This window comes from Lathamus discolor, chromosome 19, assembly GCF_037157495.1.
Source record: "Lathamus discolor isolate bLatDis1 chromosome 19, bLatDis1.hap1, whole genome shotgun sequence".
Taxonomy (NCBI): Eukaryota; Metazoa; Chordata; class Aves; order Psittaciformes; family Psittacidae; genus Lathamus; species Lathamus discolor.
In genome coordinates, this window is record NC_088902.1 from 5843223 (window position 1) to 5864595 (window position 21373).

Genomic DNA, 21373 nt, shown 5'->3' on the forward strand with positions numbered 1-21373 from the left:
CGCCGGCTCAGAGCAAGGATTGCTCTGAGCCTGCCAGGAGAGACCATGGCAGACACGGATAAAGCAGTGCCCGGGAGGCATCTGCCTGCAACGGGGCGTGCGCTGTCGATGCACAGGGATGAACAGATGGGTTGATTACACAGGGAGAAATGGACACTAATCGTATCCAGATTCACCAGCTGCAGGATTTCCTCCTGAGCCCTAAAGTACAGGAAGCCCTTACCTGCTTCGTTATCCTGTCTCTGTTCATTAGCCCCTTCCCCTGCCCTGGGAACCACATCTCCGCTAATCCCCTGGGCAGGGGAGGGCCCTGACTGCAAAGCTGAGATCCAGATGGGAGCTCCCCCAGTGCTGAGGCATGGCTGGATCCTGCCTCAAGTCAGGGGCCTATCCAGGCTGTCAGCTCCAGCACAGCCAGGCTCCACCAGCTCAAGTTTCCCTGCTCTGGGAGCCCATTGCTGGACTCTTCTCTTGCCACTGCCTCTCTGAACAGCCGGGAAGATTTCAGGGCTGACAAGAGCAAGGTGTGCAACGCAGGCTGCAATGGGCTTCGACACATCGCGTGTCTGCACTTCTCTGCTGAGACGCAGCCATTTCTGGGGTGGAGAGCAGTGTGTGTGGATCAGCACAGGGCTGATGGAGCTTTAGCAGATTTAAACCAGCAGAGTGATCCCCCAGGTCGCTGCAAGACCACTGGCCAGACTCAACTGGGAGGTGATGCTGGTGGAGACCTTGGCTGTGTTCTTATTCCTAGGAGACTGAAACATGCTGAGTGGTTGGGTTTCATCGCCTGCTGTGCAGTGCCAGCTTGGAGAAAGGAGCAAAACCTTCTTAGACCCCTTCATCCATGTCCTTCTGCATCCATCCCAGCTGCAGTGATGTGCAGAGGGATGATCCCAGGCAGCTTCCCTGTGGGGCTGCTCAGCTCCCAGGTCTTAGCCTAATCTTTCTTCCACTAAGAGGAGCCTTGGGAGGAGATTTCAGAACTTCAAGCTATTGATCACCTCAGTATCAGCACCCTCCCTGAGCGCTGGTGGAGGCTCCACAGGAGGACTACAGCCTGCTTGATAAATGTTATAACCCAAGCCATTGCTCCAAGTTGAGCTTTTTGGGACCCAGTCTCCTTGCATCTCCTTCACTGCTAACCTTTAGGGCAAGACAGTCAGCCTGCTCCCATCCTGCTGCCTGCTCCCAAGTCATCCAAGCTGCCCCTCTGACCTCCATTCCTCTTGGCAGAGCCAGTGCCCAGCACTGGGCAAGCAAAGACTGAAGGAGAGGAGAACTGCTCCTTGAATTCCTGGTGTTACCTCCAGAATGTCCCTGCCCAGCTGAAGCTGATTCAGGTCCCCAGGCCTGGCACTAAAACATCAGCACGGGCCATCCCAGTTAAAACCAGACCCTGAGCATCCTGGCTGAGCAGTCAACCAAGTCATGGCTGCCCCACAGAGCCCTCAAGCTGGGAGGAGGAGGAGGAGGAGGAGGAGGAAGCACAACACTTGTCATTGTCTTGCAGGTGAGGAGAAATCTGCACAGGCCAGGGCTGCCCTGGGATGCGCAGCCTTGGGCTGTTCCTTTGTCCCCAAGCCCAGCAGGGCAGTGACACTGATGTGCTGGCAGCAGCCACAGGACAGAAGAGCACTGGTGGGAATGAGCAGGAGCGGTGCTTGCAAAGCCACCACCCCGCAGCCTGGCTGTGGACCTCCCAGAGCCACAAGGTGTTACATACGGGGTGATATTTGGTTGTCACCACCACAATAACGTAACACCTACCTCTTGGACTGCACAGACCTCACTTGATGCAGCATGGTGGTTGCACCCTTTGCTGGGATACTTCTTCTCTTACATTTTCCATGGCCGGGACTACCCCAGCATGCCAACCCCAGCGTGCATTACCCTGGGCATCTCCTGGGCTTTCCAACTGCAAAGCCAAACAGCACAGCTCAGTGCCCACAAGCAACCCTACAATAACAAAGCAGCCACCTCACTCTGTCCTCCCAGACCTCACCTTTCCCAGCAGCCAAGTAACATCAAAGATAAACAGTAGCTATGAGCAGCTCCATATTAACAAACCAGTGCTACAGAAGAAAGCGGAGAGAAATTAGGGATGGAAGAGAGAAAAGAAAAGCAGGAAGGAAACCAACTATATTGATTCTTCTGGGGACCAGCCGTGGGGTGGTACGGAAGGAGAATCAGGTCTGCGTACCTTTGGATACTGTCCCCCATAGTGCATGAAGCCACTAGCATCAGCTCTCCTTTGGATGTGTTTCTATGTGGATCCTGTTAAACCTGTGCCCCCAGATCCATTGGAACAGTTAGTGGAAAGGCTGAGGACGGAGCCAACAAAGGCCAGATTCAGTCTCCCTGCCTTTTACCCCCTCTTTGCCCACCAGAAGTGGTCAGTGGAGTGATAGAGCTGATTCCAGGGATGGTGCAGCACGGGGGCAGCTGGTGCCTGGCCTGTGGACACACAGAGCACAGTGTTTACTGCACCTGAGATCAGGCAGCTTTCACCAGGGCACATTTTGCTCGGAGGTTGCTTTCTGGTTTGTTACCTAAAAAAATGGGAAAAGGAAATAAGAAATCCCAATCCAAACCCTGCCCTGGCCAGACCTGGCCCTTCTGAGGAAAGGAGATTTCCCAGAGCCACCCTCTACAAACCTGGAGGCCCGATCCTGCTCCCAGGAATGTCAGTGCAAAGCCAGAGTGGCTCTGATGACTGCTGGGGGGGGGGGGGGTTATAGCAGCCGAATGGGGCTCAAGACTTGGGGAAAGGCTCCTGGTCTCCCTCCTGGAGAAGGAGCAGAGCTCGCAGCAGAGCAGCCTGGAAGCACCCTCAGGATTCAAAGGCAATAAACAGCAGAAGGATCCAAATCCCAGTTTCAAGAATTCCTCCTTTTTGCTGAGCCACGCTCTGGAAGCATGAGCCCTGTTTTGCTGTGAGCTGTGTGGAATAAAGCAGCTGCATCCCTTGGCTGGGTGGCTCTTCCAGGGGTGCCAGATGTTCTGCTTAGGACACGTCACAAGTGTCTTGCTTGAGGTTCAGACTTTCTCTCCTCTGGAGCTGCCCACTGGAGCTTTCGGGGGATTTTTCTATCCACCCTCCACCAGGTTTTCACAGGGAAGCAATAGGGATTGGGAGCAAACTGGGAAAGGTCTGGGTTTATCCCAGCCCTGCTTGTATAAATCATCTGCAAGGAGAAAGCTGGATTGAGGAGCAAAACACTTGTGCTGCCTTCTCACTGGCATAAAGGGTCTCGATAGAAACTGGTGTGTAAACGTGCCCCAGTGAAGAGGGCCCCCCAATGGATTTGGGTTCAGAGCCCACAGATGACACAGCCCCAGCTCCCACATGGGAGTTTTAGCTTCCAAACCAGCCATGGGTGTTGGGAAAACCTTCCTTTGGCCATGCTGAATGACACACCAGTGCGCAGCAAGGTTCAGAGCCAGATCCCAGCCACCAAACCCGGGTGCACGAGGCCGCACAGCTCACTGAGGGGCTGGAAAGATGCTCAACACCCAGGAGAGCATCTCTGGGCCGCAAGGGGCAGGCAAGGTGATTTGGGAACGTCTCTGGAGTGCAGCTGAGATGTGAGGCAAAGCAGGGCCGGGCCATTCGGGTGTCTTGTGACCAGGTCAAAGGCTTTGCTGCAGGGCCGTGTCACTCACTGAAAGAGGGGGTTTGGGGAGAAGGAAGGAGAAGGGGAAAGCTGAGAGGGGGGAAAGAGAAGGAAGAATTTAGTGAAGGAAGAGGGGCACCTCTCATGGCTCTGGAGTGCTGCCAAGTGCACGGTGGTGGGGCAGAAGGACCCTGCCCTGCAAACAACCTGCTTTTGTTGTGTCCCGAACGGGCCTGAATTCAGTTTGGCAGAAGGAGGGCAGGTTCACACACAGCGGGACCAAACCGGGGCTCGGCTGTGGCCTGGCAGACCCAGAGAGCTCCAATCTCACCCGGGAGAGGCGTGAACCTCCACGAGGCAGGAGGTGCTGCAGGCCACGAGCAGCCCTGTTGATCCCGATGCCTTCCCAAAGCAGCTTCCTCCCAGGAGCACCCGGCTCAGTCCATTCCCAAAGCCTAAAGGCCTCCAGAGAGCTGCTTCACCCGCTGGGACCAGCAGAACCTCCCACCCCATTCCTGGGCATCTCCCCATCCGTGCTGCCCGCCCGGGCACGCTGTGCCAGCATGGCAAACAAGCCAGCTTCTAAACAGTTAACGCTGCCAAACCCAGCCCGCTGGAGTTCCCACCTTCCCCAACCGCTCCTGGTTTAATTCACCCCCCCAAAATGAAATGAAATTATCCGCCTCCTCTGCCCTCACCAGCGTCCTCCCTCCTTCCCTCCTTCCCATCCTTCCTCTCCCTCCTTCCACCCTTCCCGTGCCGCCACGCTGCGCTGGCACGGCCGGAGCACGCGTGTGCCGGGCTGCTCCGTGCTCCCACCACGTTAGCGGCGGCTGCCATGTTGAATTGCAAATCCGACATGATTCGACAGATTTTCTGCCCCCCTCGGCCGGTGGAGAACGAAAGCAGCACCCACAAGGCACGCACCCAGCCCCGGGTGGCTCCTGGGGGCATCCCGGGTGGCGGCGTGAGGGCAGGGACTGAAACCACCCTACGGTCCTGCTCCAAACACTGCCCGTAGGGACCTGCCTGTCTGCTATAGATCCCTCTCTATAGGAGACCGATTGTAAAGTCGGCTGGTTTAGCACCACGGGCCTCGATGGGAAGGGGGCTTTTTTGGGGGGAGGAGGCAGGTTACAGCAACAACAAAGCCACTGAGCAACTGGAGGAGCAGAACAACGTTATTTCAAATCAAAGGCAAAAAAAAAAAAAAAAAAAAAAAAAAGAAAAACCCAACCGCACGGACAGAAAAAACCCTAAAAAGGCAAAATTAAGAGTGAGGTTCGAGTTCGTACCAAGGCAGCAAAGAGACGCACCGTGGAAGAGAGTGGGTTTGTTGTGGAGTGGTGGCTGGGTTTAGCTCCGCTTTCTCCGGGCAATCACCGGGGAAGGATCCTTTTCCGAGAAAGGCCAGTTTGAGTGAGACAGCTTTTTTTTTCCCTTCTCTCGCTCTGCTCTCTCCCCTTTTCCTTCTCCTCGCAGCTCAACGCCAAGAAATGGGCGGTGCCTGGATGCCAGGCTCCATCCGAACGAGACACCCAAGGCCAACGGAGGCTGGCACAAAGGCGAGCTGGCAGGAATTCCTGCACTGGGAGCCGCGCGCCCTCGGGATGAGCCCCGACACCTCCCAGAAAACCAACCTCCGACACTGCCTGTTCCGGAAAGTTGCCCCGTTCGGCTCGATAACGCCCTGCCAGGGTCCAACACAGAGAGGAAAGCAAGGAGAAGGGGAAGGAATCCCCCCAAGTGCTTCCTTGCATCGACGCAGGTTAAACAAAAGGCCTGGGGAGGTGAATTATTTTCTCCCACCCCCCCGGCCTCCTTTTCCCGCCTGTCCGCCCCTCTCCTCCCTCCTCGCGCCTCCATCACCGCTCCCAACATCCAGGCAGAAACGAGCCCTGGGCTCCCTCCTTCCTGGTTTTAGCACGACAGGAGGCGGCGGGTGCTTGAATAGGAGCACTCGCACCCAGCGCGAGGGGGACCCGATGGCGGGGGGGAAATCAAAAAGGGACAAAAAAGCCCCGCACGCAAACAACAACCCACCCGCCATGGAGGGCGGTTGGAGCAGCCACCACCCAGCGTGGGTGTTGGGGGTGCTCTGGGTGCCAGGGGGGTGGGTTTGGCCTTATTCCTTCGCTGCCCTGGCACCTGGGTCGTGGCGACTGCACGAGGGGAGCCGCAGCGGGCTGGGGCAGGCAGGAGGAGGGGGGCAGCCGGGGTTGGCAGCGCTGCTGGGGAGATGCCAAAAGCCCCAAACAAAACACGTCTTCATCTCGCCTGCACCAGCCTGGGCGCGGGCGAGCGCGGGAGGAGAGGGAGGGAGAGGGAAGCGCGCGCCGGGAGCGAGCCACCGCGCTCCGGCATGGGCCTGCGGCCACGTCCCTCTGCTTCCCGCTCCCTCGGCCCCCTTCTCCCTGCCCACCCGGCTGCTGCTGCCAAGTCCGAGTTGGCACCGCTCTCCCGGCTGCACCGAACAAAGCCGTCACCCAGCCCCGAGCCAGCGCTGACAGTAAGCAAAGTGACAGGCGCATCTTCCGCATGTTAATCCAACCGGCGAGGAGGCGATCGAGCAGCAGAGGCCCCCCCCCCTTTTTATACCATGCACCCCCCCCCCCGCCACTGCCACCCCATGCATCCATCCCACCCTTGGCACCCGCCGGCCTCGTGCGGCCATGGCGAAGGCCCCCACCGGCAGCAGCACCGAAGCCTCCGTGTCGGCGAGGTTTAAACGGAGCCGAAGCCGCACTCGGCGGGCAAACGAGGCCACTCGGCATCTGCTGTACCTGTTCCCGCTGCCTTCATCTCGCCTTGGACGCGTGACAAGAGCGCACTCGCCTCTGGTGGGCTCTCCGAGCCGCGGGTCTGTAACCCTTTGCAGGAAGTTGGCACCGATCCCAGGTAGGACTTTACTCCCCGGCTCCCGCTTTCTCCCCCCACCTCCGCCTCCTGCTCCCTCCCCTCCGCTCCCCCACCCATCCTGTCCCTTGGGCCCCCCAAAAAACACCACCCAGGCCCCTGCTCCCCCTTCGCGCCGCTCGCCCGCCTTGTCGGCCAAGGGGCAACACGGAGGGCGGCTGCTGATGGCCGCTGGGCGCCCACCGAGCCCCTTCGCCTGCCACCGTGCCACACATACCCTGTCAGGATGACCTGGGCAAGACACACAACAACAACTTCCTGCTCCGGCTCCCTAAAACGCCTGTTTCCACGCAGGGGTTAGGCGGCGCGGCGAGACGGGGGGAGCTGGGAGGAGGTTTGGGGGTTTGTCGTCATTGAACCATGCTTGCTTTTTTTTTTTATATGCTTTTTTTCCCTTTTTTTTAACATATATGTATTTCTTTTTTGCCCAGCAGCCCCAACCCAACACGAAGGAGAAAAGGGGGGGAAAAAGAGAAATCAAATGGGAAGAGAATGGCTCCAAGTCGCCAGGACAATGCATGGGAAACGGGGAGATTAGCGTAGCTCTGGAAATGCATCGCGCCCGCCCCGTTTCTGCCCCGTTCACCCCCGCGCCTCGTCTCTTTTAATTCTCCCAGCTCCTGAATTATTCCAGTCCACGAGCGGGAGGGGAAACGCGCAGTCCGGAGTCCCTCGGAGCTGCCAAGAGCATTGCAACAGGAAAGAAAGGAAAGCGCGAGAGGGAGAGAGCCCGGCAGAGCCCTCACAATCAAGCAGCGAGAAGAGCAAGGAGAAATTAACATCCAATTAGTGCCGTGTTTAACGAGGGAGACAGAGGCGGCTGTTGTTTTATTGCCCTGTTCTTTTCAGGCGCAGCTGACAGGCAGCATTAAGGCACCCCAGCTCCAAGTGACGTCATCAGATTTGATTTTTTTAATCATTTCTCTTTTTTCCCCCTTTTTTTAAACACACCCCCCCCCCCCGTCTTTTTCCTCCTCCAAGTTTCACAGCGACAGTCCCAGCAACTCGGCCAAGGAAATTTGGTACTTTCTCGTTTCCCCCCTCCTTCCACCTCCGGCCTCTTTCCTCCCCCCTTCCCCATCCACCGACACCAACCCCGGAAAAACAACCGCGCCAAACCCACCCCAAAGGCTTTGTTCTTCCAAAAAAACACCACAGAAAAAAAGGAAAAGAGAAGGAAAATCATCATCATCATCATCATCATCATGGGAAACGCTGGCATCCGAGCCGGAGGGAGCCCGGAGGAGGTCTCTCCGCGTGCGCGTCCGGGTGCGTGCGTGCGGCTGTCCCCTCTCCCGTCCCTCTCCCCTTGTAAAACTTGGCCGCATGTGACGCTGCTCCGGCCTCCGCTGGCAGCCTGACAAGAGCCGCCCGGCGCAGGCGGCTCTTAAGGGAGAAAACTCCATTGCTAAAGATCAGAGAATTAACACGTTTGCAGCAGGGCAAACCTCGGACAAGGGCGGCCGCAGCCGCGGTGTGGATCTCACTGCGTCGGCGGGGAGCAGGGGGAGAGGAGAGGGAGCAAAGCTGGATCAGAACCAGGGAGGCTTTTCCCCCCTTTCACAACTTGCTGGGCCTCCGGCTTCTCCCCCGGGACGGGGGCCCAGTGCGGTGCAAGTGCCAAGGGAGGCATGCGGGGACCGTGGTGGCTGCAGGGAAAAGGCATCTCGGCTGACCCCAGCCGGCCTCTGCTGCCACATCTTTCCCCAAGCCTGGGATCGCCTCAGGAGGGATAAAATGCTGCTTGCTTCCCCCCAGCAGCACTGCAAAGGCAGGAAGTGATGGGACAGCTCAGCCTGGGGGGATTGGAGGGAGTTACCCCCCATAAAAGGCCCAAAACAGCCAAGGGTGAGCATGGAAAGCAGTGTCCCCACGCTCTTTCCCTCCTTGCCCCAGCTGCCAGCGTGGCAGGGCAGGCCGCCACACCGAGCTCCCCTGCCGGGCCCTTTGTGCCCTTGTTTCCAGCCAGGATTTCCCCTGTCCAGGGGGAGGAATCCAGCAGGACCCTGCTCCTCCAGAACCTCCCGCTCTGAGTGACCAGGACCATCCCGCTCCCACAGGGGATGGCGACAGGGCCACCTCACTGCTGGTGCCCGGGTCTGGTACAAGTGCCCACCCTGAGCAATTCCCAGTCCCACCTTCCCAGCAGCAGGATCTCCTCCCCAAGGGTTATTATTGTGTAGGTGTTTGTAAGGAATTCTCTGCTGTGAGCTCGGCGCTGTGGGAGAGCAGCACAAGCAAGCAGCCTGCTCGAGGGCAGCCACAGGGGCACTTCCACATGCGCAGCCACAAGCCGGGGCCCCTCCATGGCTGCTGGGGCTGGTGAGGGCTTGGCAAAGGGAGCTGGCAGACACCAGGGTGACGGGCACCATGCGATCACTATGAGAGCTTTGCTGGGCTGCTTTTCCACCTGGCTCCGCAGCAGGAAGGGCAGCACGGCCGGGTGGGGGTTTGGGTTTGACTGAAGGCTCTTTAGCAGGACAATGCAATCGTTCCAAACTCAGCTGCGCTTTTCCTGGGTACAAAGGCTTTGCCAGCACCCAAATCCCATCAGATCCAAGTACCCAGACCTGGCACAGGGACAGGGAAGCCTTGACCTGAGTTTCCCTCTCCCAGCTGCCTCCCTTCTCCATCAGCGGCTGGGAGCAGATGAGGCCAAAGCCCCGGCAATCTCTGTTTTGCACTGAAGGCTGATAAACCCCCCGGGGCCCCGGCCGGCTGCGACCTGCACCCAGCCTGCCTGTGGGCAGGAGAAAGTCAATATTTGAACCCAGCTCTGTTTCCTGGGCTGATCAGGGAGCACCGGGGCAATCAATGGGAGAAATCCCTGGCTCCATCCTAGGCGCCGGGCCCAAACCTCCTCCCACAGCCCTTGGTTTGCTCTCCCGGCCACAAGTTTCAGCCCAGATCTCATCTCCTATGGGAGCAGGGCCCCAACAGCTACATAGGAACCAGCACCCAGGGCCAGGAAGCAATTTAAGGGAGGAGGGTGCCCAGCCAGAGTTTGGGTTGTCCTCTTGCCTTGCTCCTGCTGTGGACACTGTCCCCATGGTGGAACACCTCAAAGGAAGCACGGCATGAGAACCAGGGACAGAAATGGGAAGAGGTAAGGGAATATTTAATCTTCCTATAAATGGCAGCCCTTACTTCAAGGTAAGACAGTGCCCTGAAAGCTTTGAAACATGGCTTTCATTTAAAGTGACCAAGACCTCTATTCAAGTGATGTGTTTCCAGCAAAGTCTGTGGGTCCTAGTGAACTGGGCAGGAAGTGGTGGCAGGGTGCTTGCTCTGGGGCAGATTTAGTTAAATCCCTGCAGTGAATTCCCCAAAGGAAAGGAAATCACCTTTTTCATTGCAGCGGCTGCAGCCAGGCTGTGCATGGGGTGTAGGAGGTTTTACAGGCACGTGACCAGCAGAAGGTGGCCTTAACTTTGAGGAAAAAGCTCATAGATGCTCCAGAGGAGGTGTTGGGTGATCTGGGAGATGCAATGCCCAGTGTTGGGGTAGGTAAGAAATCAGCGCATGTGACAAAAGGTCCCAGGGTGAGGATTCAGGGAGGTGGGCAGGGGAGGATGGAGCAGCTGAGCCCGTCCAGGGGGGTCTACATCAGCCCTCCCACAAGAGCTCAGGGTCAAAAACTCTTCCCTGTGAGGGTTCTGAGGCGCTGGCACAGGGTGCCCAGAGAAGCTGTGGCTGCCCCATCCCTGGCAGTGCTCAAGGCCAGGTTGGACACAGGGGCTTGGAGCAAGCTGCTCCAGTGGAAGGGGTCCCTGCCCGTGGCAGGGGTTGGAGCTGGAGGAGCTTTAAGGTCCCTTCAACCCAAACCACTCTGGGATTCTATTATTCTAAACTCCAAATACCCACTTTCACATATGGGTGCACCCAGCCCCATTTGCTCAGCCTAAACCCACCAACTTCCATGGAGCTGTGGAAGCTCAGAGGGAATCTGAGTTTGCAACAAGCTGGATCAGCCCCTGCTAGGGGAAGAAACTGAAGGAAGTGCCCGTCTCAAACTGAAACCTCCCCTGAGGCAGGGCGCCTGCTGTGCAGAAGAAAATACCACTTTTAATAAAAAGAAACACCCAAGTTAGTTGTTTTACAGCTGTATTTTGGAGCAGAGTTAAATCCTCTTGGAAATCATCTCTGGTGTTAGGGAACAGGACCATGCATTATTTAACTTCTGTTACTGTAACACAAACTGTTTGGGAGGAAAGGAGGGAAGTCAGGACCCACTTGACAACACCAAACAGAGCTGGGTTGGAGCTGCTGGTCCCAGCACATACCAGCACTGCCCCATCAGCCCTGGCTGGGAGGTGTGGATTGAACCCGTCTGATGCAGGAAAAGCCCTGTGCCACGGCAGGTTGGGGTCCCAGAGGACCAGGAGATGTGACCCCACACAAGAACCTGCTCAAGGACCCCAAAGCCTCCTCACAGCGAGTGCAGCAACAACTCTGTGCAAAAGACTGCTCTGTGGGTGAACCAAACGGGGGAATCGGCCTGGCTGCTGTGGCAAGCACAGACTGGTGCAAATAAACCTCCTGTCTGGAGAGCTGAGGGTAAATCCCTCCCTGCTGTCACCAGTGAGCTGCTATGTAAGAACCAAACGTGCACAAGGAGCCCTTGATCCCAGTGCCTTGCAAGCCTTTGGACAGCTCAAGGTTTGTTCCTTCATTCCAGCCCTGGACCGAGTGCTGCTCTTGCAGTGCTGGGGCTCAGGAGGTGCCCCGTGGGGCTCCTGGTGCTGCTGACAGGGAGATGCTCCTGTGGTGCCACTGTGCCAGTGCCACCAGGCCCCATGTCCCCTGGGAAACAGACACCCAGGATACACCCAGCAGCTCTGTGGGATGAATCCCACCTACATCAGCCCATCCTGCTACAAAAAGCCTGCCCAAAGCAGTTGCCATCCCAGCATACAGCCCTTCCAAGACCCAACACCACTCCTGAGCCGAGCTGTGCCTCTCCCTTTGGGACTGTGCTGTTCTTCATAGTGGGAAGTGTTTCCCTTTTTTGACCTCAAATACAGGTCGCAGGGTTGATCTCACTCAGGATGAGCCATGCCAACCTTTGCCCTCTCCAGAGGAGAAGAGGCAGGAACTGGTCAGCTGCTGTAGCCTTCCCAGCAAGGAGACCCTGGATCTCCTGCTCCTGCCCAGCTCAGGCAGAATGAAGCAGTCTTTTGTCCCTCACTTCGTATCTGAGCATTTCCTGGTTTCCCAGACTTCTAGAGCCATAAACTGGACCAAAGAACACTCTTCTGCTCTCTGCTGCACATCCTGGTTGAAAAAGCCATGAGGATGGAGCTTTGGTCCAGCTGGAGCCTGAAGCAAGATGTCCAGAAGCCAGCTTGGTGCTGGCCTTACTGGAGAGGAGGTGTCTTATTCTGGCACCATGGAATTTGGATCAAAAACTAAAACTATACAAATATCAAATCAAGCTCAGGGTTTCTTGAGGAGTCCAAGTTCATCACCTCTCCCTGCCCAGGAGTCAGTCAATGGGGAAGCGGGCGGCTGGGATGGGAGCTCTGCGGAAGAGCAGGCTGGAGCCACGGAACAGCTGCCCCTGGGGAGGAGGAGGAAGAGAAAGTGCAGGGTCAGGGCAGCCACACTGGGACCTGGCCAGAGAACTGCAGCTGGTTTAGCAGGGGCTGCCTCATGCCCACTGCAAGGCCTGAGCACCCTGTGGTGCTACAGAGAAAGTGGGGTTTCAGCCCCATGGGTGCTGGAGTTGGGCCTTTCCCCCGTGGATAAGGAATAGAGAAGGGCAGAGCCACCTTCCTTTGCTGCACGCAATGCATTGTCTAAAAGGCTGCAGGCTGCCAGCCCAGGGCACCTAACAGGCAGAGCAGTACTGCCATGCTGGGTACCAGTGCCACAGCTGGAGGGTGAAAACAGGTTACAGCACACGAAGGACGTGGCTCAGGAACCTCAGGAAGGAGCATTGGGAGCCCCAAGCCCTGCATGTGCCCCTCACCTGAGCACTGAGATGCCTCCAGCAGTGGATCCAGGATGTAAATGCAGGAGCATAGGGAGGGAGGCCAGCACGCAACCTGCATGGCAACAAGGAATAGCTGTGGAGGTGTCACATTATCCCACAGGTAACACAAGAGCAGCAGTCAGTGTAAGTGAGGACACAGAACAGCGCCTGCACTGGGCTGAAGGCCAAATGACCAGCTCATTATTTACAATGCATGTGATTTAATTCCCCCTAGAGTGTTACCTGCATGCATTCATCCACGACTATGCACTGTATCTACACCTTCAAGAGCCAGCAGATACTTGGAAACCACCACACCAGCACCTTGGATCCAGTCCCCTTCCCACAAGCATGAATGCAGAAGATGTCTTGTAGCAGTGGGACTAGGAAAGCCAGCTTGGTCCTGCCCCTGTCTGCACCCATCGCTGTGTGCAGCTTTGCCTTCCCTTGTGCTGCTCCCCAGCACAATCCCTTTGATCCCTCCTGCCTCCAGCCTACTTCAGACTGGGCCACACCACCACAACTTCCCCTGTTTCTCTCCACTTGAGCTTTTGTGCTGCTCTTGTCTGTGTCCTCTGATCTAAACTTATAAGCAACCTGGGACAGGAAAGGAGATGGCTCTGCAAGGTGCCATCAAGTTTGTGACTCTGTATGAAAGCTTTACAATCGGTAGCAGTGGATTAAGCCAACAACAGGCTGGAAGAAAGGAAGGGAAAGCCTTAGATCTCAGTGTGGTGGACATACCCACAGTTGTTCACTGCCATGAGATCTCCCACGAGAAGGAATGGGTACGTCAGCATGCTCACAGCAATCTGAAAGCACAGAAAACCAGTAGCCTCTCTAATGTTCACCGCGTCAGAAAACCTATTCCCAGCTTCGGCATGTCAGCAAAGTTATCTTCATTTGGATATAGAGGACAGAGCAGCCTTTGCCCCAGACCATGAGCTCTCACCCCCCAGATGGCAGGAAGAGGAGAAATGACACAGCAGTTTCCTACGTACCCCTATCACGAACTTGGTGTAGCTCCGGATCACTGATGCCTGGCTGAACTGCAGAGAGAAACCAAAGGGATTATGGAGGAGCTGGGTGACCCCAGGTTGTCACTGTCATTGGGTGACATCCCTCTGAGCCTCAAACACAGGGCATGCGGCAGGGGAACAAGGTGGAAAGCCACAGTAGCCACACTACATCCCAGCTGGGAGTCAGGGAAGACATTTGCTGATGCCCCCCTAAAGTGCAGCTGAAACAGCCCTGAGCAGATGCAGCATCTCAGCACTTTCACAGGGCTGTACTCAAAGCCCAGTGTCTCTATTCAATGACCCCCCACTTCCTGTTACCTCCTTCCATGTGCAGGTGCTTGGGATGGGCCCCCCAACCCCTCCCCTGGGCACCTGCACTCACGTTATCATCCACAGCGTAGGTGCTGATGAAGTGAGCCAGGAGGTTGCAGCACCAGAGGAAGATGAAGTCCCCCAGGATGTGAGGAACTAAACCCCTGCATGAATGAAAAGAGGGGGGTGAGGTGCAGAAGGGTCCCAAGTGCTGCCTTCTGAGGTGCTCAGCCCTCCCTCCACCAGCACAGAGGAACCCCACTCCCCCAGAATGCGTCTTTACTTTGGGACGAAGCGAAACAGAGACGGGAAGAGCCCTCCCAGCCTTCAAACATGGTCCTACACGTGCTGCAGCTGCTCCAGCCAGGAGATGCTCTGCAGTAGGAAGTTTGGGATCTGTCATTCAGACACGACACAGCCAAATCACCTTTTTCTACCCCAAATCCCTCCTTGGCCGGCTCCTGCTCTGAAACCCAAGTGAGACACAGATGAAGTGGATCTATCAAGCTCGTTTTACAGATGCTCTTCTGGATGCAGAATGAGAAGTTCATCTCTGGACTCTTCCTCCTTTTAGAAATTAAAATGAGGGGGGTTGTTCCTGCAAAACCCACTACTGCAACGTGGGATTAACGGGGCAGCACTCCAGTCCCTCTGATTTCCCCCCGTTCCCTGCTGCCCTCCGGAAGCATGGCCAAAACATTAACAGAATGGTTTGAAGGGTTTCTCCAGGTCAGCCCTTCTCCAGCATCAGCTGCACCACTGCAGGCATCGAGCACAGAGCCTCCTGCTTTGGCTGTGTGGTTGTTGCACTGCAAAAGGATCCCGGTGTGCATTAAAGCTGTGTTTCACCAGCAGATGCGTTCAGTTCTGAAAACAAGCCTGTTGAGCCACCTGAGTGTTTGCTGGGCTGGAAAGAGCCACCTCCAAGCACACAAATCCAAGTCATTCCTTTCTTCCCAAACCTGATGCTGCCCATTTGGAGCACGCGACCAGTTTTGTTTCCCACTGCAGCAGCAGCAGTCGGGACCACACGCTCTGCTCCAGCCTGCTGCTTGCTTGGGATTGGGGTTTATGCTTTTTGGAGATAAGCTGTATATCGCCAAGGCCCCAGCAGCTCTGGAGATGCTGCCCAGGTCTTAGGGGCTGAGCACAGCAGAAGTCTTTAATAGAAGAGATGTGATAGATGAGAGCAGCAGCCAGGACAAGGAAATCAAAGCTCTCTGGTCCCATGGAGAAGGTCTGCTTTGTGTTTAGCTTTCAGCCTTTGAGGAAAAAAATCCTTTCTTTAACTCAGTCAGGTCTGAAGCAGGCTCCTGAGCTGCTGCAGATACAACAGGGGCTTAATAAAGTCCAGAAACGGAGGCTGGGCCATGGCAGCCACGTAGGGAAAACCTTATCCATCTGTTGATAGAGAATCACATCATTTGTTCCATGTGCAGTAAGCAACCATCCTTCTTTCTCCTCCATCAAAGTAACAATGGATGCTGGGCCCAAGCTTATGGGATGACTGGAGACCAGGGCTCTAAGAGCTGCAGAAAGGGGCTTAAAAACCCAAATTCATTTGTGCTCCATCTCAAGCCTGGTGAGATGCCCAAGGAAATCTAAACTAGGAATATTTGTAAAAGAGAAGTCATTAAAAGATAGAACAGGAGCAGGCAGATGAGGAAGGCTGTGAGGTACAGTGGTGTGACCCAGCAGGAGAAACCCCAGTGCCAGGGAGCTGGGACAAGCCAGCTTCAAGCTGGCCATGCACAGCAGTTTTGGAGCCCAGGGAACATCCTTCTGGCCTGCTGGCAGGCAGGAGACTGCCGCAGATATGAGAGGAAGGAGATATGTCCATCCCCTGAAAGAGTTTCTCTCCAGCCATGCACACATCCAGAGTGTGCCACTGCTGGTGCTGCACAGACATTGTAAGGCCACCAGAAACAAGAGATTTTAATGGTTTTAATGGAGCAATGATTTTTAAGGGAGAGGATGTGTTTGGATTGCTGGGAGGGCTGGGAGCAGGAAAGCAGCAGTTTGGTCCTACAGATGCAGTTTGTGCTCCCCCCCAGTAGTGTGATTTCCTAGCAGGGCTGTAGAGCACGTATAACTTCAGAGCCCTCCTGAGACATTTTGGGTTGTGTTAAAGCTTTTCCTGTGAACTATTAACTTTAATTAGGCTCCTAACAGTGGTTATTTTATGTGGATAGAAGGAAATGCGGCAGCTCCTTCACGTTTATTCCTCAGGAGGCGAAGGGGAAGGAGGACTGCAGCCTGCTCTGGCCGTGCCCCACACACAGGGCACATCCCAGAGGAACCTGTATTTAATGGAGATCTGGGGCTGCACAGCTCAGCAGAGAAGCTGTGGGCTGCAAAAGGAAGAAGTAGGGACACTGAAATTGACGGCAGCTCTGCAGACCTCAGTCCCTTTTCCTTTGAGGAGAGGAGGATCATAGGTGATACCCCCTCCGACTGCTTGCCTCTCCCTGATGCATTCAGGTTTTATCTGGAGGCCCAGATTTTGTGATTGCAAACCCGAAGGCATCAGGCCTGAAATCCCCTACAGAAATGTCAGAGCTGCCTTTACTATTGTTGACACACTAAAGACAACGCTGGGAGCAGAGGCAGCACGTGGTTCTGCTTTTATGTAGATGGGGAAAAAGAAAGACAAAAAAGCATTAAATAAGGGTTCAAGCAAAAAGGTGTCCAATAGAATTCCACTTCAGTGATGCCACCAATTCACCACCACGCCTCATAAGCAGCTGGAAGCACCTTTCAGCTCCTTCTGGTCCAGTCAGCAACACCACTGAGCTGGGCAGCATCATGCTCCTGCCGTATGGGCAAACAGGGTCATTGCAAGCACCCATGGTGCTCCTCAAGGAATGTGCTTCTTACCCAGCCCCTGGCTTTTATTTCAACAAGGCTTCTCATTGTTGCACTTGATCTCGGTGCCTGTTGCACAAACAAGTGCTTTAAATGGCCCTTCACTGAAACACAAGGAAGCATCAAGGGAAAAAGAGAAAGGTATGAAACAACTACTGGGTTTCTCTGGGCTCTGAAGGTTTGAGTGAAGATAAGATCTGGGCCAAACTTAATGGCTAAGCTGGAATGCTGTCAAAGCCACAGATGTAATCTGTGCTCATGGGAATGATGTGAGTGTCCCAGGGTCAGGCAAGGTTCCGGAGCTCAGCACCACTCTAACTGAGGTTGGCAGAGCAGCCAGGAGAGCCACCAGTGCCCTTGGACTGCAGGAGAAGGTAATGAAATAACAACTCACGTACACAAAGAATCCCAGGATCCCTTCTTCCTTAAGTATCCTGCCAATGGCACTGAACACACCGCTGCCAAGGAAGGAAAAGAGCTGTAAGTGTCAGGGGTTGCTCCATCTCTGTCCTGTGCAGCTTCACACACGTTCTGCAGCCACCAGCCACAGCAGTGGCACCCCAGCCATTGTGCCAGCACTACAGTGTGGCTCTGCAGCTCTGTTCTTGCTGCTTCTCCTCAACCCGTGAAGGAGGGTCAGGTCTGCCCAGGAGAACACCCAGCTTGCTCATAGCCATTCAAATGCTGAAGCTAGAAGAGCTCCGCTTGGCTTTGCACGAGTGGACACATGTGCTGCAACCGCAGCACATCACATGCTTTGATTCAGCTGATTCTCAGCCCAAGAACCCTGTGCTGTCTCTGGAAGCTCGTGCTGGCTGTCATGGGTTAGCATGCTTTCATGTGGCGGCACACGTAGTTTTGCCCTGCAGAGGGACAGGCTTAGAAAAATCTTGCAGGGCTGCAGCAATGTTTTCTGTTACCTACTCTGCCTCCCTGCTGGCCTCCCTTTCTATTAACACCAGAAGCAAAACGGCAGGAGATGCACTGTGTGATGAAAGGTGTGTTACAGCCACCAAAACCCCCATGGGCACAAGGCAGAACCAAGGCAGCCTGGGTACAGAGCCCAGGCTTCCCCTGTACCTTCATCCTGCAGTCACCCACCCTCTAAGCACAGCTCAGATTTATTTTCTGGCCACCCAAACCTCCTGGATTGCCACATCCCCCACTGCACAGAGCATCTGGCACTGCTGACTCCCAGATTCATGCTTCTGCGTGCTCAAACCCTACAGAGCTGCAGCCACTCACCTGTACTTGACTTCCCGGCCTATGAACTGGACCATGCAGCGCATAGAGATCACTAGGAGGAGAGAAACACAGGGCTGGCAAAGAAACAAATCCTGTTTGGGTTGCAATGGTTGTAAAAGAAAATACAGCCTGACCCTTCTGCCCTCCCTTCCCTCACGTTGTGTCACCTCTAGCTCCTCTCACTGGTCCTCATTAGAAACTGGTGACCTCCCTGGTACTGTAAGCAATGGGAGGGATTTCTGGCCCTAACCCAAATGGGGTCTATAGGATGAAGTCCTGGATGAATGAATGGAGCACCTCACTGCTCTGCTGGGCTGGTCCTTGAAGGCCAATGCAAGTGTCAGCCTCCCTGAGAGGCTCAGACCTGCATCTGCTTTGATTTCATACAAATTCATTTATGATAGAGAAACACATGAAGTAATCAGAGTTTTGGGGTGACCCCCAGTCCAGAGAGAGCTGCCACGCAGCAGGACAGAACTCACCGTGCAGCGGATGTGAGACAACGCGGGACATGCACTGCATCATCATCTCATGGGAGGTCTGGGAAGAAACAAACCCACACCAGTGTGAAAAGCTGCTCTGCTCCACCTGCACGACTCAGGCCTTTCCCTCAGCACAGGGAAACCCATTTCAAGTCCCCCTTTGAAATCTGTTGTTCATGGCAGACCTCTATTCCTATGAAATATTCCACAGGTGGACACAGAGTGGCTACTAAATCCCACAGCCTTCTCACCCAGAGGCTCTCTCCAAGTAATTCCATCCAAGCCCACAGTTTAAGCTTCCTCTGCTCTCCAGGCACATCACTGCAATCTCCCTGATCACCCATGAAGATGCAACATCTCCTTCTCACCTCTTTCACCACTTTCCTAAGGGAGGTCTTCACATCATCCTTGTTAGAAACGTGCTCCATGTCTTCCAGTGGAAAGGCCTGAGTGGAGAGAGAAGAAACAGGGTCAAAACTGAAGGAGACACTGACCCAAAACCCTCAACTGTCTGAGGACGGGAGGAAACCAAGAGCAATTGTGCTCTAGATAGGAGGAGAAAAACAGGCAACAGGGAAATAGGAGAAGGAAGGATGGGAAGTAAAACAGGAAAAGAGGGGTTGTTTGAATTAAATGAAAATCAGGTTTAAAAAGAAGTTTGGCGGATATGGGCACTGTTCTCCTGTCCTGGAGTATTCTGAGCCCTTAGGAGAGATTTGGGCTCTTTAGCCCCACCCCGTGCAGTCGTGGCTGGCGGCAGGCACATGCAGGCTCTCTGCAGTAGCACCAGCCACCCCAGCAAGCTGATTTATGGAGAGAAGCTGACCTTTACCTTCTTCACACTCCCCCTGGTGATGGTTGATAAAGTGCTTGAGATGAGGCGAGGAGTAAGACCACGGAAGAGGCCTCTCTTCCCATCCACTTCCACAATGTGTCTCGCTGTGTAAGAAAACACCAGGCTGCTGTCAGCTGGGAGCCAGAGCACCCCAAAGACCTCCAGCCAAAACCACACTGTAGTGATTTAGTGTAACAGTCCTAAACTTCATATAGGATGCACAGAATCCTTAAGCATTCCCTGTCATCTATCTAATCTGGAAGGACAGCTCCAGTATTTTGGGCTACTCCCCATCTTTTGACTCTTTTGCTCACCTGGAATGGCTACAAGGCGGTTTGACTGGAGTGGGGCAGGGAGGGATCATCTCATGTGCTGTGTGGTGTCACCTCCTCCCTCCTCCACCCTGGGGATTAACATGGATTTCACAAACCCACCTTCAGGTCCTGCCCCACCACCGTCTCCCAGGCAAACTTCCTCAGGTCTCCAGTCAAAACAATGGATCCCAATTTCCTCCTGACATAACAACACAACCCGCTACATGCCTGTGAGTACTGCTCTTGGCCCCCATCCTCTGCTGTCCCAAGCTAAGGTCTGTGCATCTCCATCACCCACCCATTTGGAAAACGCATATTCCAAAGGGCAGCATCAGAGTGTTTCCAGCTCTGGGTGGCCCAGGATGGGTTTGGGATCAGCCCAACCTGGCTTTCAAGACCGTGTGCTCCCCTTCCCCACAGCAAACCCACTGGGAAAGCAACCCCTGAGGTCACGGAGCATCCACCTGCCTCTCCCGTGCTGCTCCAGCCGCAACGAGAGAAAAAAGTCACTTTTTTTGCCTTCTAAACATATTACCTTCCCCTTTTCTTGGGATTTCTGTCCGTTTAGGGCTCCATCTACAACACAAACGAGGAGGGCAGGGGGGCGAGTTATTGCAGGGCTGTTTGGTAGCAAAGGCAGGCGCTTTGCTGTCTCTAACACACACCAACCCCTCCACCAACAAACCTGCCCCACCTAAACCCCCACCAACCCCTCTGCTACGGTGTAAACTCAGAGCAATGTGCCACGGGAAGGGGATGAAGCACCAACACCGGGGCCACCGCCTCCTTGTCCCCACCAACAGGTAGGTACATCTTTGCCTTACAACCAGCTGTTGGGTTTTACGTCTCGCTGTAGGCTCAGGATGATCCCAGTGGGGAGGTGGGAGTGCTGCTAGGGGCCAGCAGCTCCCAGCCCTGGTTTTAGGCAGGACCTTGCGCTGGCAGTGAGGGATGTTCGCTCACCATAGGTGAAGAAGCCGGGCAGGTAAAGGACCTTCCTTCCCAGCACATTTCTTCCAACGGTTGGAGGTAGCGGCTCGTGCCCGACCTGCAAGAGAAACCCTATAAGCAGGTTCACTGCCTGGCGCTCCCAAAGCTCCTGAAGCCATGCAGCCTCTATCCCGGCGTCCGTGAGCTGCCAAAGGGCCCTGTTCTGCCCGGTATCCTCAGATAAATGGGGATCCCACGGCACTGGCAGTCCCTTTCCCACTGCAGGGCACACGGGGTCCTCAACCCTCTCATTCTGGGGGGTCCCTATTACAGAAGCTCTCAGGACACCCTTTGCACAGGCATTTCCCACCCCTCCTCATACAGAAGCCCCCGGTGCCGAGGGTATCCCCGTCCCTCCCCCACCCCCATTTCATGGGCGCCCCACCGGACACGGTGTCCCGATCCCATCCTACGGGGGGGTCTCAGCGCCTTGCTGCACGGGTGTCCGCGCCACACGGGGCTGCCGGGGCAGCAGCTGCCTCCCTCTCAGCCAGGCTTCCCCGCCCACGGCTGCCCCCATCTCCCGGTTACACAGAGCCCCCCGGCACGCAGCGCTCTCTCGGGGGGCACCAGAGGCGCCCACCCCCGCCCTGCGCTCCCGGCAGCCCCGGACCTGCACGAGCAGCTTCACGTAGAGCAGCGGGTGCCCGGCGGCCGCCAGCCCCGCGGCCAGCGCCGCCAGCAGCGCCTTGGGGGGCCCCGCGGCACCGCCAGGGGGCGCCGGCGCCGCCGGGGGTAGCGGTGACTCCGCCGCCGCCATAGCCCCGCCGCCACTGCGCCTGCGCTGCCCGCTCCAGCGCTGCG

At 55.7% G+C, this 21373-nt stretch overlaps 1 protein-coding gene and 1 long non-coding RNA gene across 2 annotated transcripts; one reads left to right on the top strand and one right to left on the bottom strand.

The window, feature by feature from the left end:
* The first annotated feature begins 5814 nt into the window (after positions 1-5814).
* LOC136023852 (uncharacterized) lies at positions 5815-11963 on the top strand. The gene is made up of 2 exons (XR_010616717.1): positions 5815-6515; positions 6965-11963. It is a non-coding gene; the product is annotated as an uncharacterized LOC136023852 (long non-coding RNA).
* On the bottom strand, positions 10625-21356 carry MTCH1 (mitochondrial carrier 1). Its single transcript, XM_065698788.1, has 12 exons — positions 21183-21356; positions 20543-20627; positions 19263-19369; positions 18799-18876; positions 18431-18488; positions 17949-18000; positions 17102-17161; positions 13909-14002; positions 13509-13556; positions 13252-13319; positions 12505-12580; positions 10625-12093 (listed from the first exon to the last, which is right to left on the bottom strand). The coding sequence occupies exons 1-12, from the start codon at positions 21327-21329 to the stop codon at positions 12019-12021; spliced, it is 948 nt and encodes a 315-aa protein (XP_065554860.1). The 5' UTR covers positions 21330-21356; the 3' UTR covers positions 10625-12018.
* Between the last annotated feature and the right edge of the window lie 17 nt (positions 21357-21373).